Raw genomic sequence first — 18,029 nt, 5'->3', positions numbered from 1 at the left:
TTTCTAGGGGCTTATGGTGAGCACCCCCAAACAATTAATCAGAAAACTCCTTTTCATTCCCCATCTGAAGCTCTGACAATTCCTATGAAACCTGAACTAGGCCCTCCTTTAAACAGGCAGTTCACCTCTCCAGGAGCCCCTTCCAATCTAAATTATTCTCTGATTATCAGGAAGGGATAAAACCAGAGATTCAAGAGCAGAAGCCAAACCTTCAAGACAAATCCAATGTGTCTGATGCAGGATTCAGATGAGGGCACTGCAGCAGCAAGCACTAAAGGGGAGAGGAGCCTTTCCATGCAGACCTGGAGCAGTTTTTGTGTAGGAGGAATTGCTGAGGGCTGCTTTTCTGCCATTCCATGAGGTCCAAGGCCCTGGAATAACCAGGAATGTCAGCAGAGACCTTCATGCTGTCCCTGCTGTGCCCAAGGAATGAGAGGTTAAATTTGCACCTTGGGGTTTTAAGTTTTTCTGTTCTGTTCTGGTGTGCAGCTTTTAGCTTTTTATTAAGGGTTACTGGGATCTTTTCACAGGGTGGTGAAGGCAAAACAATCCTGTTCTAGCTGGAGACTCAAGGACAATCTCTTCAAACCTTCAGGCCCAAAGCATGAACAACGTGAGAAGAGGAGAGCAGGCAAGCAAGCAAGGAGGATGAAACTTCATCATTTGAAGCTATTAATTGGACAGTCACTCCTGTATGCAAATGGACTAAAACTTATAAAAATGGGAGATCTTGTGACCAAGCCCTTTTTTGCTCCCATCTTGGAGCCATCTGGGCAGAGCCACGACTGTCACTCGGGTCCTGCCAGGGTGTGGCCTTGGAAGGCACTCCAATAAATATCCACTTTATTCTTCTTAAGTCCATCTAGCATCTGTTCCAGCTCCTTAAGGTGTCATTATTCCCTGATATAATAATAAAGTAATAAAAATAATAAAATAACATAAAATTATAATAAAATAATAAATTAATAATAATTGTAATAATGAAATAATAAAATAAATAATAATATAACAAATTAATAAAAATATTTTTAAAGGGCCCTAAAAATGCGTGAACCCAGTGTCTTTTGCAGAAATAAAATCCAAATTTATTACAAACCCAGGTAATTGATGCACAAGCTTATTCTTCTTAAGTCCATCTAGCCTCTGTTCCAGCTCCTTAAGGCATCACTGCTCCCTGATATAATAACAATAAAATAATATACATAAAATAATAATAGAAGTAATAGAAAATAATAAATATAAATAAAATAATAAATAAAACAATACATTTAATAATAAAATTATAACAAAATAATAATAAAATAATAAAAAAGGCCCCTAAAAAGGCATGAACCTAGTGCCTTTTGAAGAAACAAAATCCCAATTTGTTGTAAACCCCAATAACTGATGTGTGAGGAAATTCCAGTGCTAATCCCCCAGGGAATTGTGCTCCTCCTGAGGCAGAGCAGGGCTGCTCAGGCTGTCCCCAGCGTACCTCCATGGTGGGGAGGAGTTCCACAAAGCAGCACCACTCCTTGCCCCTCTCTCACTGACACCGGGCTTCTCGGCCTTGTCTCGAAGTTTTCCAGGTCTTGAGGGAGAAGGAGAAAACAAGGCCTGGTTATTGTCCATCAGAGTTATTCCCAACTGCATCTCAATTTATCCAGTTTATTAACTCAAGAACAGCATAATTTAATTTCATTGAGAAATTGTATGCAAAAATAGCTTGTCCAACATGATAGTGTGGAATTACAGGATCGTTAAAGGTGGACAAGACCTCCCAGATCCTCCAGTCCGACCATTACTGAGTCCTTTGGCATCCACAAAATATTTATTCCTACAGCATTTCTACTGCAACTTTGGGAATTTGTGTTTACAATTTCTAATTGCAAAGCCAGTCTATTATTCCACTACTTTTCCATCATCATTTTTTGGAACTTGCAAGACTTAATCTACATGAGTTGGAAAAAAATTGCATTTTATAGTGTTTCCTTTTCTATAGAAATAGAGAACAGCTGTGTTCTATATATACAAGTGATAATTAAAGATCAGCAGGACTCCCACAGAGTGTAGGTTTAAATGATGATAAAAATATGTTATTTTCTTTAAGATTCTGGGCTGGCCCAAACTGGCTGCAGTGCTTGGATATGTTTTAATTGCCTTGAGCTTTACAATTGTTTTCAGGGGGGAGGAAGAGAGGACTTTTAGTGGGAAATCTCCTGTCCATGCCCATCTCCCACAGGTGATTTTTATGGCTCTTAATGTCCATTTTTCACCACGTCTCAATCTGCTGCTTCCTCATGTTTCACTGAGATGTTGAAGAATTATCAGCCTGATTCTCGTTAATTCAATTACAAAACATGACACAATAGATGTGCTTTAAAGAAAAACATTATTTACTTTTTGATCCAGTTCTCATCCTAATGAGAAGCCTTCCCATTTTCTTAGAGCCATTTGGGAAATGATTGCTCGAAACTCATTCAAAATATGCTTTAATACAATAAATATCAGCTTCCCCTTAAACCTCTTTATACCACAGAGCTGTAAACTGCCTGCCCTAAGCTCATTTTATTTACCTTGCTGCAGATTCTTGTTTCAAACAATTGTTCCATTTTTCATCAGCTGAACACCAACCTGAGCCAGAGTTCAATAGAGAGAAACAGCCCTCGTTGGTCAGAGCAATAACGATTACTACCTGTACAGCCTCAGCTATTTATGTCAATATATCAATTTTCTCCCCCTTAGCTGAACTTTACACAGTTAATTTTTCTTTTCCTCCTCTTCATCTCCTGGATATTGGTCTCCTATGAAGACATTGTCTGCTCAGAGGGGGCTGGATTGAATTAAGCACCTGTAGCACCTCCTCGTGCTGTCATAGCACAATAGATGGGGCCTGTCAATACACGGGGAAAGGGTTTTAAACTCTGATGTTCTTTTAATTGCCTGCTGGCTACAGCTCTGCCTTGGATTATGGGTAGTCCAAGAGGGAAAAAAAACACAAGAAAGGCCAAGAAAAATAGAAAAAAAATATTTAGTTGTATTCCATCCTGTATTTCTAAATAAAGGACAAAATAGTAGATGGGTGTAATATGATTAATTAGAGTTTGGCTTCATTAGAGTCCAGTCTCTGAATTTGTGGATTTGTTTACTCAATTTGAAAATTTCATCTGAGAAATTTTACCACATTTTCTCTCTTTCCTGGCAATTGTTTCTGAGAAGAAAAAGGCCAGCACAAAATATTTGTGTGGAAAAGTGGTCCCTGGAATTCCTGTCAAGATTTGCTTGGGGTGCCAGGTCTGAGGCTTTGTGCCGTGGGACAAGGGGGGAAAGATCCTCAAAATCCCATATTTATTATATTAATTTTTTTTAAAAAATTAGAAAAGTGAAAAATTTCAGAATTTTTTAAGATTCAGGCACTATCAACAAAAATGGTCACAGTTCCCTTTCCTATCTCTTTACCTCAGCTGCTAATACAAAACAAAATGAAATTTCTACTTAAAAATAGAGTTAACCCCCCAAAAAACTCTGGGGCAGTATGGAAAATCTGTGCTGTCTAAGTAATTCTTCCCAATATTTTCACTGCGAGAAATCAGCCCCCTTTTTTTTTTTTTTTTGGCTGAGAACAAAATTTTAGTTATTATGAGACATCCGAGAAAGGAGGGAGAAAAAATAAAGGAAGCGCAGTGCAGCAGGAGGAAAAGGTTTTCCTGACAATTGAGAATTAACTGTGTAATACCTCGCTCTGAAATGGGAATAGATTTTGGAAAGTAATGAGCTGCTAGTAGCAATTTTTGGTTTAATGACACAATATGTCATGTTATCAGTTTTACTCTCATTTTAGGTGCTGTGTCACCTGTCCGTGCCTCTCCATTAAAACTGTGACAAGAGTCCCTGACTGGAATAATTAAAAGCAGGGGGATGAAATCTCTTAGGGATCCACTGTTTTGCAAGGAGCAGGACTATTTTTGATTAATGGAAACATGGAATGCTTTGGGTTGGGAGGGACCTCAGCTCATCCAGCCTCACCCCTGAGACACTTTCCACCATCCCAGGCTGCTCCAAGCCCCTTCCAGCCTGGCCTTGGGCACTGCCAGGGATCCAGGGCAGCCACAATTTCTCTGGGCACCCTGTGCCAGAGCCTCCCCACCCTCCCCGGGAACAATTTTTTCCCAATATCCCATCTAAACCCACTCCCTTTCAGTTGAATCCATGAGGGAAAGAAGCTGGCTGTGCCTTTTCAATCTCCACTTTTCAACCTTGAGGATCAAAATCCATAGGCAGGAGTTTGGGCTCTTTCATGGCCTGTTTGTAGTTTCGTTATACAAAGCAACTCGGATTTTCCAGTGAGGGACAGGAGATTTCCATCCCTTTATGCTTATTAATCATAGGTATAAAAAAGCAGCTGTGGAGGCACATAAATCATCATTTAATCTCTTCATCTCACCCATGACAGGGACAAATATGCAATGTCCTTATTTAACCCAGTTTTTAAAGGTCTTTAGGAAAAGACATTTTCTTTAAATAATTCATTGCATTGCTTAACTCCAAGATCTTCATCATTCTGCATCCTTTAGAAACCCTCCCCTCCCCAAAATTTCACAGGTCAAACCAGAAATGATCTTTTGCTTTGACTGATTTTGATAGATAATTGTACAAAGTGAATTTATTCAGTGCCTCTTTCTGTACTAAAGAATCATTGAAGAATAAAAGAACCCCAAACCTCTGAAAGAGCAAACCAAGGCAAAATAGATGAAGAGAATTCATTAGTAGAGTTGGTGTTGCTTCTGTTTTCATCTTTATTGGACTCTTCCTGCAGGCAGGCAGCATCTCCCATGGAATATTGTGACACCTCATTCAAATGGATTCAATAATGAGCTATAAAATAATCTACTTTTGCTTTGCAGTCCAGGTGGATGAGAGAGGGAAGAGGTGGACCCTCAGAAATAATGTTTGTCTTTGCCACAAAGATCTCTCCATCTATTTCCCAACCTATGGGGTTGCATTTTCGATGATTTATTGCAATTTGAAATGTGTTAAGTGTATATATATAGAGGGAAAAAAAAAAATACCTGAGGATACAAATACAGATATTCTACTTTGTTCTTGTTATGCTGAAATTCTGGCTGCTGTCAAAACCCCTTCTCCTTGCCCTGGGTGTTCATTTGCACCAAGAAAGCACGAGCACTGTGTTCTTCCAGCTCCTGTTCCCTAGCACAGCTCTATAACGTAACATGACATAACCTAATAAAGCAGAATGTTGCTTGTCAAAAAGAGTATCAACTAAGAAGGCTAAGATCAGGTGTTTGGCACACATTTAGATTGCTAATATGCACTTAGGAATAAGATGACTATTTAACAGATGGTATATTTGCTAACTTCAGTGTTTCTGCAGAGATCTATAAATAAATTATCACCTAGTTCCTACATAATTCCTTTCATTCTTTGTCTGTATTTATCTCACTTGAAGAACAACGAGTTCCCTCACACTCCATTGCTCTCTCAGCTGCGAGTTTTAACAAAAAAACACTTTTTTTTCCCCCCCAGATCTGTGCGTGTTGGCAGACTGCTCTTGGTAGAGCATGATTAATCAGTTGGATGTGATAATGAGGTCGTGGAGGCCAAGCAAAATGCTCAGATGCACGAGTGATCCTTCCCAGGGAAGAATGGGAATGGAGGGACTCAGCTGAGTGTGGCATGGCCTCGTCTCCTGCTGGGAGTGTTGCAGGGCTGGGCGAGGAGGGGCTGTGCTCACAGCACCCCAAACATATGGCATTTTGTGGGGTGGGGTCAGGGAATGGCTTTCTCTGATGGGAGCAGGAATTCTTGAGGTGGAGGAGGCTGTCAGCTCCTCGCCAGGAATGAAGGGAGGAGTGGGGAGAAGGAATGGGTCAGAGCATTTTTCACCTGGTGTAACCCAATTTACCCTCTGGGGTCAAGGATCTCATCATGGCATTACAGAAGGTTTGGGTTGGAAGGACTTTAAAGCCCATCGCATTCCACCCCTGCCATGGGCAGGGACACCTTCCACTATCCCAGGGTGCTCCAACCTGCCTTTGTCCTGATTTATGGCCTGAAAGTCTTCCTGGTAGATTTTAAACAGAATGAAAACAGAGCTTGAGAAGAATATCAGTGTTGGGTGAAGGTGACCATTGGTGTCACTTTGCTGAGCACAAACCTGACAGTGAAAGAAGCAAACCCAGGCTGGGGGAGGTGTTTGCCTGAAAAAATGCTCTCTGGAGACAGAAACAAAATGGAAGTGGTGGACAGAAAACTTTCCTGCTGAAGCAATTCCAATAATTAATAGGTTAATTAATAGGTTCAGCCATACATTATTTTTTCCTTAATGTATTAAAGCTCCTAATAATAGAGATAATCATAAATCCCAGAGTGCTTTAGGTTGGAAGGGGCTTTAAAACCCATCCTGTTCCACTCCTGCCATGGGCAGGGACACCTTCCACTAGACCAGGTTGCTCCAAACAACATCCACTTGCTGACTGCTCATTAATACATTTATTCTAATTTCCCCACCACTATTACCCACACATCTGGGGGTTTCGTTTGCTTTATTTTAATATGAAACTGCCTTACAGGTGTCGGAGTAGCAAATTTAACTACACAACAGAGTGAAAGGTCAGTTTTCCTGGGATTAGGGAATTGCTTATTAAATATATTGGACAGGAAAAAAACAAAATCACAAACAGCAACTCATTCATTTCAACGTCCCAGTCATGTTGGAAATTCCTGAACCTGTTCAGGGATAGTCTACCCAAATCCATCCATTCCAAACCTGTCCATCCTAAGAAGGAGCACAGAACTTCTCCAAGGAAACCAAGGAAACTTGGGTGTTTTAATATATGAAATTGTTACAGACAATTAGAGAAACTCCAATTTTTCACCTTGCATAATTACCACAGTTCATCTGAATTAATGTGATTTCATGCTTTCTTGAACTTTTGATATTTTTTTCCCCTCATAAATGTTTTGTCATTACATAATCCCAAATATAATGGTTGTAATTACTTGGTATTGAAATGTGCAATGAATGTTAAGGCATGAGGAGTAAGAGCTCCTTACAAATTAGCCACGCTCCTGAGGACAAATCAATACAATTCCTCACATTTCCATGTGCCTGTGTCAAATTGTGATAGATCACTTCTGTTCCCTTTTTTTTCCTTCTGTGTCTCTTATAGCCTGTGATATATTGCAATAGCAGAGGTGTTCCTGCAGTGATGCAGCACCACAGGAATTTCCTCACAGGGAAATGGGGTACAAAGCTCAGCATTTTCCAAGGAAGCTCCTGGTCATGATTTGCTGGGAGTATTTCCAGCACCTGTGTTATCACCCGAAAATCAGTTACCTTCCTCTGCTCTGGCTGTAATGAATTAGGGGCCCAATTTGGGGATGAATTTGGTGCCTGAATCTGAGAATTTAGGTCTGTTACAACTACAAATAACAAAAATGAAGCCTATTGGATCTTTAAAATTATCTCAAATTCTGGAAGGCCCCATGCTTCCAGATTTTGGGTTTGCTATTTCTTCTCTCACATAAAGGAAGTCCCAAAGAATTTGGGGTTAAAGCCCTTTTAGCTACAGGTTGTGCCTATCCAGACCACCCCAGACCCCTCCTGAACATCAATCCCTGTTTTTTGCTTCTCCTGAGTATTTTTGTACTGAATTGCCTTGAAGGAGATGAGCACCAACCTCTTGCAGCCTGGATTCTACAGCGTGTGTTATGGAAATATCCTTCTTTCTCCAAATATCTCCCAAAGGAATGGCTAATCTCCCTCCCTACAACTTCCACGGCAAAGTAAACTCTTTTTCAGCTTTTCAAACTGCACTAAACTTGCTGAACAAACCCTCTGACAGTTCCTTTGTCTTGATAATTCTGTCAATACATTAATCTTTCCCCGTTAGCATCTAATCTCAATTTTTTAAATGTTCTAATTGATTTTCTATGAATTCAATTCTGAGATTAAGAGTGGTGTTATCTCTAATTAAGGTGTCTGAAAGCCGCTTAGTATTTCCCATTTCCTGCCTTTTAAATACTTGGATTTTCTCCTCAATACCTGCTGAGTTCTCCTGCTCCATCTGAAACACTTGTGAGCCTTTAACTCCTCAGGTCTGGAAGTTTGGAACTGAGTCAGCCAGGAGCAGCCTGGACAATGCCTGAGTGTCTCCTCTCATCAGGACAGGTCAAAAATCCACTGGAATTCCCACTTTTGTTCTCATTTCCACCCTAGAGGAGCGTTGCAAGCCAGAGTGGGTAAAAGGAAAGCTGCCCTGTCCACCAAAACTCCCTGATGGAGTTGCTTGTCAAAAAGAGAGGGAAAACCACAATCACTGGTCCTGTCCTTAGCTGTGTAATCATCCAAAGACCTTCATCAGTGCTTCCTTATTTAGTTAAATTACTTTGGAGCTTCCAAGGGCAAGGACCTGTAATTTACACTTCAGGATGAACACAGGCCCTGGGTCCTCAATTCAGCTTAAATGATCTGAACGGCCAATCCAGGCACTCATTTTCAAGGTGGGGAACAATAATTTCTGCCACAGTCTGATTGTCTTATTCAATTAAAGAGTGGAAATGCCCTTTACAAGGTAATATCAAGCTTCTCTAGAGGAAAAAAGTGGAAGGTCACAACTAAATTAAACAGGGAGGGTGAGGTGAGGGGGGAAAAACCCTGAGCTGGCTTGATTTTTGTTCATGCACCAACAAACCCAGAGCACAGAAACATATGCTGGGAAGCTGTAGAGCTGGTCTACATCTGGCCTTTGTTATTTTTTCCCCTGCTTTTACAGAGTTAGCAGCATAAAATATTAAATTTCTCTCCTGAGCTGAGCACAGGACTTGCTCTGAGCAGTAAGTGTTGACATAGCCTTGGGGCTCCTGCTCCAGAGCCCATCTGCAGGCCAGAGGCACAGCTGAGGAGCTGCCCCTCTCCCAGGGAGGGGCACACAGGGAATATTTGTTAAATATTTTATATTCCTGAACAGTTTTCTCACTTGTCACCGCACAGTTCATTTGTCACCTGTCATCACCAGAGTCACTTCGCCGTCTGCAGGAGTTTTCTCCAGATTGGAGAGCTCTTAAAGACAGATTTCTCTCCCTGGGCTGAACCTCAAGGGTTGGATTTGTCCCTGGCACAAGTACAGTGATCCTCCCAACTTCTAGGGGATATGGCCTTGGATGCTGTGGCAAATGTCCTTTTGGCAGGGGGGTTAATTCTTATCCAAACCCTCTTCTCCTTCATATTTCCCACTGCTCCCACAGCAATCTGATTTTAACTACGAGGAGATGGTTTAGGAACCTTGACCTTGTCGCTGGGGACACGTAACTGTAGCCTGGTTCTGCAGAAGCACCTCTGGCATCCCTGCCCTGGGTTCTGATGGATAAAATCCCACTAATTCTTTTTATAATGCTTCTGCCAACAAAATAATAATCAAGGCTTGTAATACATGCAATAAAAATGGCAAGGAAGAGAGGAAAAGTGGCAAGGAAGAAAGAGCTCTCACACACTGCTGACAATGTCCGTGCCTGTTTCAGCCCTTCCCAAATTCCTGCCCAGCCCTTTGGAGATCTTGATCCAGCACAGAATAACTTCTTGTAGAACTATCCTGAGCTATCTCCAGCCCCTTCTTTACCTCCCTCATTCCAGCTGCAAAGCCCTTGAAGAATTCCTTCCAATGGGAATGTCAAGATTTACCCGAGCGATCGATGTAGGGGATTTTTGGATGTGAATCCTGCCAGTGGGACTTCAGGTGTAGGTTACATTATTTGTTCTTGCTGCAGCATTTGGAAATAGGTATTTACAGCTCAGTGCATTCTCTGTGCCAGATGTGGTTTTTGTTAAGAAAAGCAGCGCCTGTGACCTCATTCCTTCACTCCATGAAAAGTCCAAATGTTACACACAGTTCCTCCTTCTCCAGTATCAGCTACAGAATAGACAAGTTTATCTGCTGCCTTAAAACATTACACATTATCAACCTTCACTGCAAAAATAACTGATCAATCAATTTCAGTATTTTTATTAGGAAAAAAAGCCAATCATTTATTCCAAATAATTCTGTAATATTTTTCCCTTGCAAACCTCTACCATAACTTCTTTTGTCATGCCAGAAAATGAGCAATCTCACATGAAAATCGTGGATATTTCACTCAATAATGTATTGGAATCTACATCATCTTGTCTGTAATGAAAGGAGAACAGATAAAATAGCAGATCACCCAGACTGCAAACATAGACAGGTTTTATCCTTCCCCAGTATTAAATTTTATCAATCAGAATCTATCAGCTGTGGGACCTGTGGATGCTTTGTTCCTCACCATATCTCAATCACATATATTGCTTTTCCAATACAACTGGCAATGGGTTGATTTAGGATAAACACTTTTAAAGGACCTAAAGAAGAGTAAGTAATATAGAACTAAAAGATAATCTTCAAATACTTCTATGTTCCCTATTGCTACTTTATCTGCCTGGTTCACTGCCTGTAACGCTCCTTACAACCTCTCTGCATTGTAGATCTCTGTTTCACAGATAAAAAACCTCCTTTTATAACAAAAGTCTAAGGAACTAACCTGGAATAAAGCAGCTTTAACCAAGTGCTGATAGAGCAGAGCCTTGAACACAGTGCTTAAGTACTCTGAGAGAGATGTTTAAACCATTGGAGGGGCAGAAAATGGAATTTCTGATGTGCCTGGTCTGTTACAACTTAAAATAAACAGGACACTTGGTGTCAGTGGGCATCACATAGGCTGTGAGAATGCAGAGGAGACTAAAAGAGGGAATGATGGAGAAAGCAAACCCCCTTCCTTATGGAGATACACCCATATCTTCTGGTTTTAAGATTCCAGGCTGCTCTTTGTGTCTTCAGGAATGTCAGGAGATTTGCATAATCCCATTCTTGTGATATCAGAGTTTTAAAATAGAAGTTCTATCATCACCCTGCCTTGTCCTGTCAGCAGGCAGGTGAAACCCTCGCAGGCTTCCTGCTTCATCACTGCTGAGTGGTGGTTCCTGCTTTTCCTGGAGCCTGTGAGAGGCTCTGTGTGCACAGAATTCTGCAAAGAAATAAACACTGGGAAGCTCAGCGGGGAGATGAGCTGAGCAGGGTGAGGTCTTGCAGTGGATTTGTTCTTGGGGTGATTAAATTGCACCACTTCAGAGGGTTGTCTGCATGTGTTCTGCTCAAAGTGGCCTTGAAGGATGCCCAGTGCCCCAGTTTGGGGTGGGTAGAGCAGGACACTGACCCCTTAGAGACCCCTCCCTGTTGGAACCAGCCCAGAGGAGGCCACCAGGTTCATCAGAGGGCTGGAGCACTTCTCCTGTGAAGACAGCTGGGAGAGTTGGGGCTGTTACTCCTGGAAACGTCATATTCCTTACAACAATGGTTCTCACCAGGCTTTTCCTGATTTTCTGAAGAAACTCTGTGAAACAAAGGGGCAGAAAAGAAAACAAGCCTAAGGCTGCTGGGTCTGCTCCATGGAGAGCATCCATTAAGCAAAGACCTTGGTGTGGTCTCCTGCCACGGGAACTGCTGCAGAGAGAGCTGGAGCATTGGCACAGAGTGTCCATAACAATCAGAAGTGATAAATGAAAGTTCTCTTTCTTTCCACTCCAAGCAGAATTTTGACAAAATACAGGGTTTATTTTCTGTAACTCATTTTACTTAGAGTCTGGCCCTCAGCTCCCCACACCAGGGAGGGTGGCGGCTGCTGCTGCTGCTGCTGCTGCAGTGATATTGGATTCTACCTGTGCTTAAAAGTCCAAAAGGCAATTTTGAGCTGTGAGCCTTTTTAGTGACATATGGAAGAGATGACAGCAGCACTTCCATCCTCCAGACAGGATCGATCCACAGCAAATGTTCCCACTGCAGGTCACATTTGTTCCTTCCCAGCTGAAGGGAAGACTGGGACGTGTTACCAGGATCACCAGGAGGGCTGTGCAGAGCGTGCAAAGGAGAATTTTATGGCTGATTCTCCCCATGTCTGCAGTTGAGATGTGTTTCTGCATCAGGGGAAGTGGGGTTGGGATGAGATGAACACTAAGGTCCCTCCCAAACCATTCCAGGATTATATAGAAGGCCACCCTTTTGAAACAGGTGAGGTCAGTGCACTACTCAGCACGTGTAGGGTAGAGAGTGGTGCTGGAATGAGGACAGAGACTGAGAGAATTGGGATTGTTCAGCCTGGAGAAGACAAGTTCTGTGGTGACCTCATGGTAGCCTTCCAGTGCCTGAAGGGAGCTACAAGAAAGATGGAGAGAGACTTTGGAAAGGTCCTGGAAGGACAAGACAAGGAGGAACTTGTCAAACTGACAGAGGGCAGGGTTAGGTGAGATATTGGGAAGAAATTCCTCCCTGTGAGGGTGGGCAGGCCCTGGCACAGGGTGCCAAGAGAAGTTGTGGTTGCTCCTGGATTCCTGAAAGCGTCCAAGGCCAGGTTGGACATTGGAGCTTGGAGAAATCTGGGGTAGTGGAAGGTGGCGGAGGGTGAAACTGGATGAGCTTTAACGTCCCTTCCAACCAGGCCATTCCATGATTCTCTGTAGATAGAGGCAATTCCATGGCTTTACCTTACATGTTCCTAAAGGGGAAAAGGGAATTTAGAAAACCAAGTCAAACTTTTGGGGATGTATTTTTGATGATGAACTTTTCCTGGCACTGGCAAGCTGAGCTGTTCCTGCTCCTCAGTTATCAGCTGGTCATCCCTGAGTGCCTGTTGAGTGCTGAACTGAGCAGTTTATGCCTCTTTTTGAGAAAGAAAGGCACTGCCAGAGTTCATTCCTGCAATCATCTGCCAGGGAGCCTGATCAGTATTCCAGCCCTCCTGTGCTGTGATGAATTAACAATCAGCTTAAAGACCCAGAGAGCTTTACTCCAGGTGGTAGTTACAACAGCTAGCACACCTTTTAATCAAATACAATTGTTACAGAGGGATTTCTGGACACACACAGCACCACAACACAACCCAGCCAGAAGTGTAGGTGCCATTTAGCCTTAAATTCATGCATGTCCAGATTTTGCAAATTCAGCCTATCTGATCCAAGCCTATTGATTTTTCCATTTTCTGTTTCAAAGCATACACTGCCAGTGAAAAGGGTTATGACATCCTGAGGCTGCTGGATTGCTTTGTGATGTTTCTGTAATTTGTGTGCACTCAAAGGTAAATAACACGATGAAGTAATCAGATGAAAAGTGGGCTTTCATGCTGGCTGAGCATCTCCCAGCCAGCCCCTCCAACAGGGCTCTGCTAAAGCTCAGCCTGTCACCATCCAGCAAACACTACATGGGTTTGATTTGGTTTAATATATTCCTCCCTGAAATGGTTAAATGCTAATGATGGGATGCTATTTTTGTGTTTTGGAATGACAAAAACTCAGTCCAGGAGGAATTTTTGCCTCTAATTTGTTATTTCAGCAAAATTGTGTCTTCTGTCTCTGACAAAAAGCAGGTGGAAGCTCTTGGGAGCTGCAGATTTCATTCCAAGTGCACTGTCACTCTGAGCCACACTGCTGTGAGCAATCATCACTGGCCAAGAGCAGGGAGGGTGGCAGCGTCAGGAAAATGCTTTGGAGAATAAGCATCAAGCAAAGCCCTTGAGCACCACTTTGAAAACCAGGAGAATGTGGTTGGAGCCAAAAAAATCCAAGGAGAAATCCTCCCTGGGTCTGTAGCATTGTGGGGACCTTTAAAATACTAATGGCTCCACTGTGTGCCCTCCTGTGTGGTTCAGGGCAAAGAGACCAATTCTAGGCATTAAATTAGATTGTTGTCTTTGTTTTTCAGAATTTCAGGTCTGAGAAAGCTGCAATCATCATGACTTTTATCATCAAGGATAGAATAATTTGACTGAGAATCTAATTTAAGATCCCTAAGCAACAAGAAGCTTTCAATTAATACCGAATTTTCTGGGTTTATGCCCTGAATAATTATGAATTAGCTTTGCATTTGATTCTTTTTCATTGTGGAGTCCTTTTTTATTCTGGTTTGTTTAATTGCACTTCTTAATTCTCCTGCATATCCCTTAATGCCTCTGCTATAGATGTGTTTGAGAACTAAAAGAACAAGTAACAGGCCTGGACAGGCTGTTTCATGCAGCCTGTTACGGGGATTTCCCTCAAGACCAGTTGTTTGCACACTGTTATTTTTGCTTAAAACTGAGGAAATAATTAAAGCAAATCCCCTGTGTGCCTTGAGAGAAAGTTCTGGTTGAAGCCATACTGAAGCAGTTTTTCCCAACAGGTTTTTTGTTTGTCTTTTCTTAAGGCATGAAATGCCTTAAACAAAAATGCCTTAGGAAAAATTTTGCCACTGAAAGAGTCGCCAAGCTTTGGGACTAGCTGCTCATGGAAGTGATGGAGTCCCCATGCTTGGAAGTGTTCAAAAAATGAATAGATGTGAAATTTTGTGATGTGGTTTATGAGCAGGGGGAGATTGAGCAAAGGCTGGCCTTGATGACCTCAAAGGTCTTTTCCAACCCTGTTAATTCTGTGATTCTATAATTAAAGATGAAAAAGACCTCCAACCTATGACCTAACACCACTTTATGTGCTACACCATGGCAGTGTTACACCAAGTCCTCATCCAGCCTTTTTTAAACCCCTCCAGGGATGGTGACTCCACCACATCCCTGAGCAGCCCATTCCAATGCCCAACCACTCATTCTGTGAAGAACTTTTTCCCAAAGTCCAGCCTAAACTTCCCCTGGTGTAGCTTAAAACTGTGTCCTCTAGTGAGTCTGTGATTCTGAATTGTGTAAAAGCTGAAGGAAAAGCTCTCATGTCCTCATCTCCTCCTTCAAGCTGACTCGGGCCTAGCTCCAAGATGAACTTCCCAAGGCTTTGACTTCATTTTAGGCTGAGCTGAAGTGTTCTAGGTGACCTTGTGCTGGGTGTCACCGCTGACCTGGAAGGGGAGAAGGCCTGTGGGTGGCAGGCCATGACTCCAGCCTGGACCAGGACCCTCCTCCTGTGCTTGGCTCCAGCTCCAAGAGCCGAGGCCCGACACCAAACCTTCACAAACTTCCACCTCAACAACTGCAAAAACACACGTGGGCTGCTCCAAATGTACTGCTGGCAGGGGAGCAGGAGACGTGCAGGATTTACAGGGAGCTTTTGAGTTTATTTATGACAAAACAAGCCTTGTGCAGGAAGCGGGGATGCCAAGGGCCTGCCATCCTTGCATCCCGCTAATGCATTTACGCGCTCCCTCTCCCTGATGCTGTCTCTCATTTTCAGCTTGTAGCTTTAATAATCTATGCCACTGCCTTCTGTACAATATTCCTCCTGCAGCTTTCCTTTGACAGCTCTGGTTTTAATAGAGGATAAGCACCAAACTCCAGCTGAATCTGAAGACATATTTCTAATCTCGTCCTGCATTTATTTTGCTTCTCGGAGAACTTGGTATCTTGAACAGAGGAAAAAAGTATTTTTTTATATATTAAGTTGACATGTTGAATAGGTTTCTGGAGGTATCATTAATTCAAACTCCAACTCAGAGTTAGTTACCTTGTAGTAAAGAGACAAATACACAGGAACCCTGGTACTTGGATAATAGGTTTGATTCAATTCTTTATCAGGGAGATTGCAATAATATGCCAGACATTCCAGTCCAGGGAAAAATCCCATTTTGTGAGGTGTTGAATGAAAGTGTCATCACAGCAACGTGCCTGCCTGCCTGGATTTCAAGATATAGCCTGAAGTATTGGTTGAAACAAAGAATTAAATTGAATGGCAACATGAAAATAAGAAACAAGGCAATGTTGACTGTGAAATAAGAGTTTCAAGGTAATTTGTTCCACTATTCTCATCAGGTCATTATGACGTTTTCTAGGTACTGTGGGTTTTTTTCCCTATTGTAAGACAACTTAAAACTCCCAGTTCTGCAGTGATGCTGCTAAATTGAAGCATTTTCCTGTAAATTTGTGCTTGTCAGTGTAAATAACAGCCTTTGATTTGTCTGTCCTCTCTCTTCTCCATGGGGAAAGAGGTAAATATCTGTCACCACTACTGGAAAAGTGGTGTAGTGCTTGATTATAGGATAAATTTAGGATTCTGTGGTGCTGTTAGAGCTGGAGGACTGGAGCAGAGTGAGAGCTGGGGAAAAACCAGACCCAGCTCTGGGACCTGCTCCCTGCAGGAACTTTGGGAAGTATTTGAGTGGGGGTATAAAGCTTAAATAAAGGAACTGCTTGATATATAATGCTGAATAATCACCAGAGCCTTCTTTCTTTCACAGATATTCCTGGTTTTCCTTCCTTCCCTCTGCTTTTTTTTTAATTTTATTTTTTGTACACCTTTTTTGTGCCTTCATTTAAGGATATTCCCTTTCCTTAGTTCTTTTCCCAGCTCCCTGCCTGGCCTGCCTTGGTTCCATGGGGATTACAGACTCCGTGGACAATTTTGAGGTGGCTGTCTATTCTTGCCTCTTTCTAAAATGGAATTCTGTCACTAGCCAACTTTCACCTCCAAATCTCAAAAAAAATTCCCACACAGGAAGTCTGGCTTGAAAAAATATTTCAGCAGAAAAAGTGGTAAAATAATGAATCAATTTTTTTTTTTTTTACATTTGACCAGCTCTTGGAAATCAAAGCTGTTTGAGAAATTCAGGGTAAAACATTATTAAATGAGGTACCAGTGATACACCTTTTGATCAGCTCTGTGGAAAGAGACTCTGTGAACCAGCCTGACCTCTGATGTCTCCTTTGTGTAACCCCTGTGACACCAGGTTTGCTATGAGAAATGGAACAAGATTAATAATTAATCCATTTGCTGGTGTCTGAAATAGTGACACAAGGTTGGCTTTAGTCACATGTTTTATTAATGAGCTTTGAAAACAATTGCTTTCTCCCAGCAACAGACTGCTCTGAGCTTTAGAGTGAAAAAAAAAGGGCTGGAGGGAATATCTGGAGTTTTTTGGTTGTCACTGTTGTTCCCCCCCTTCCCCAGGGCGTTCACAGAACTCGGTCACCGCATCCAAACCTTGTGAAAATGGTTGTGAAGTTGTGAAGGAGTGAAACGGGGAGCAAAGATGAAATCAACTTTAAATCATCTCAAGACAGACAATGTGCTCGACCTGAGGGAGCTGAAATATGAAATATTTCAGAGAGCAGCTCACACTTTTACACACGGTGTAAGGAAAAGGAGTGTTTCTTTCATAATGTAAAAAAAAAAATTAAATCAGTGTGCCAATTAGGGGAACAATGGTTTTGTGTCTCAATTAGACCTCATTAGCTACAGAAAACTCAAAGCCCAACTTTTTGCAACAATTCCCCCACCACTCCAGCTGTAGCTACCTGTGGGATAACAACAAAACCACTGTCCTAAAAAGTGAGAACACCTTTATTAAGTGAAGATAATTGTGCTCATTTTCCTTGACCTTTCAATTTCCTGATTTTTATTCTGGCTCCCGAGGGCAGCAGCCATCAGATGTCTGGTTTTGTTATTAATATTTACTAGGAACATTTTGGTTTTTTTAGGAATAAGCAGTGCAGAAGGAAGTCAAACCTTTTGGACAGAATCCCCAATGATCCTTTAATTACCCAATAAATTACAGTCCATGTGCAGAATTAATAGGAAAATAATGCTCTAATAAATATGATCTTCCCAACTTACATGCAAATTGAAGCTTTGCCTTCCTGCTCAGAATTGTTCCAAATGAATTTGTGGCCAAACACTGGTATGTTCCAATATCCTGATTTTTATGTGGGTTATTGATTGCCAAGCTGCCTCCAACCAACCTGTAGTGATAACTCATGGTAAGATCAATATCTGTGCCATTTTGCTTCCACCTTTGAGGGGAAAAAAATCAAATTATGCTTATAATTTACAGAGCCTATTCATATTTATCTTAAATAGTGTGCTGTAGCATACCTGTAATGATAAAAATGTAGTTAAATATCACAAAATTAGATCATTTTTCACACACGACTGCTTCTTACATCAATCATAATGATAGCAATAATGGTATTCTTTGGAAAATCTTTACTTCAGTCACCAGTGTTCACCCAAATGTCCACAAAAAGTAATTATAACTTATTTAAACAAAGTTATC

General features: G+C 41.8%; 1 protein-coding gene across 3 annotated transcripts in view; it reads right to left on the bottom strand.

Annotated features, from left to right (window-relative positions):
- The window catches only part of CNTN6 (contactin 6), a 125,212-nt gene that overhangs the window by 59,224 nt on the left and 47,959 nt on the right, over nucleotides 1–18,029 (bottom strand). For 2 of the 3 annotated variants that reach the window (XM_039695527.1, XM_039695529.1), the window contains 2 exons: nucleotides 17,591–17,766; nucleotides 1,475–1,570 (listed from right to left, as the gene is read on the bottom strand). In XM_039695527.1, coding sequence (XP_039551461.1) covers nucleotides 1,475–1,570; nucleotides 17,591–17,766 — 272 coding nt within the window. The remainder of the gene's footprint in view (nucleotides 1–1,474; nucleotides 1,571–17,590; nucleotides 17,767–18,029) is intronic. The other variant, XM_039695528.1, reaches the window with a different exon arrangement.

Source organism: Passer montanus, unplaced genomic scaffold, assembly GCF_014805655.1.
Source record: "Passer montanus isolate IOZ18808 unplaced genomic scaffold, ASM1480565v1 scaffold9, whole genome shotgun sequence".
NCBI lineage: Eukaryota > Metazoa > Chordata > Aves > Passeriformes > Passeridae > Passer > Passer montanus.
The sequence above is the reverse complement of the archived record's forward strand: the minus strand, read 5'-3'. Positions and strand labels throughout refer to the sequence as shown.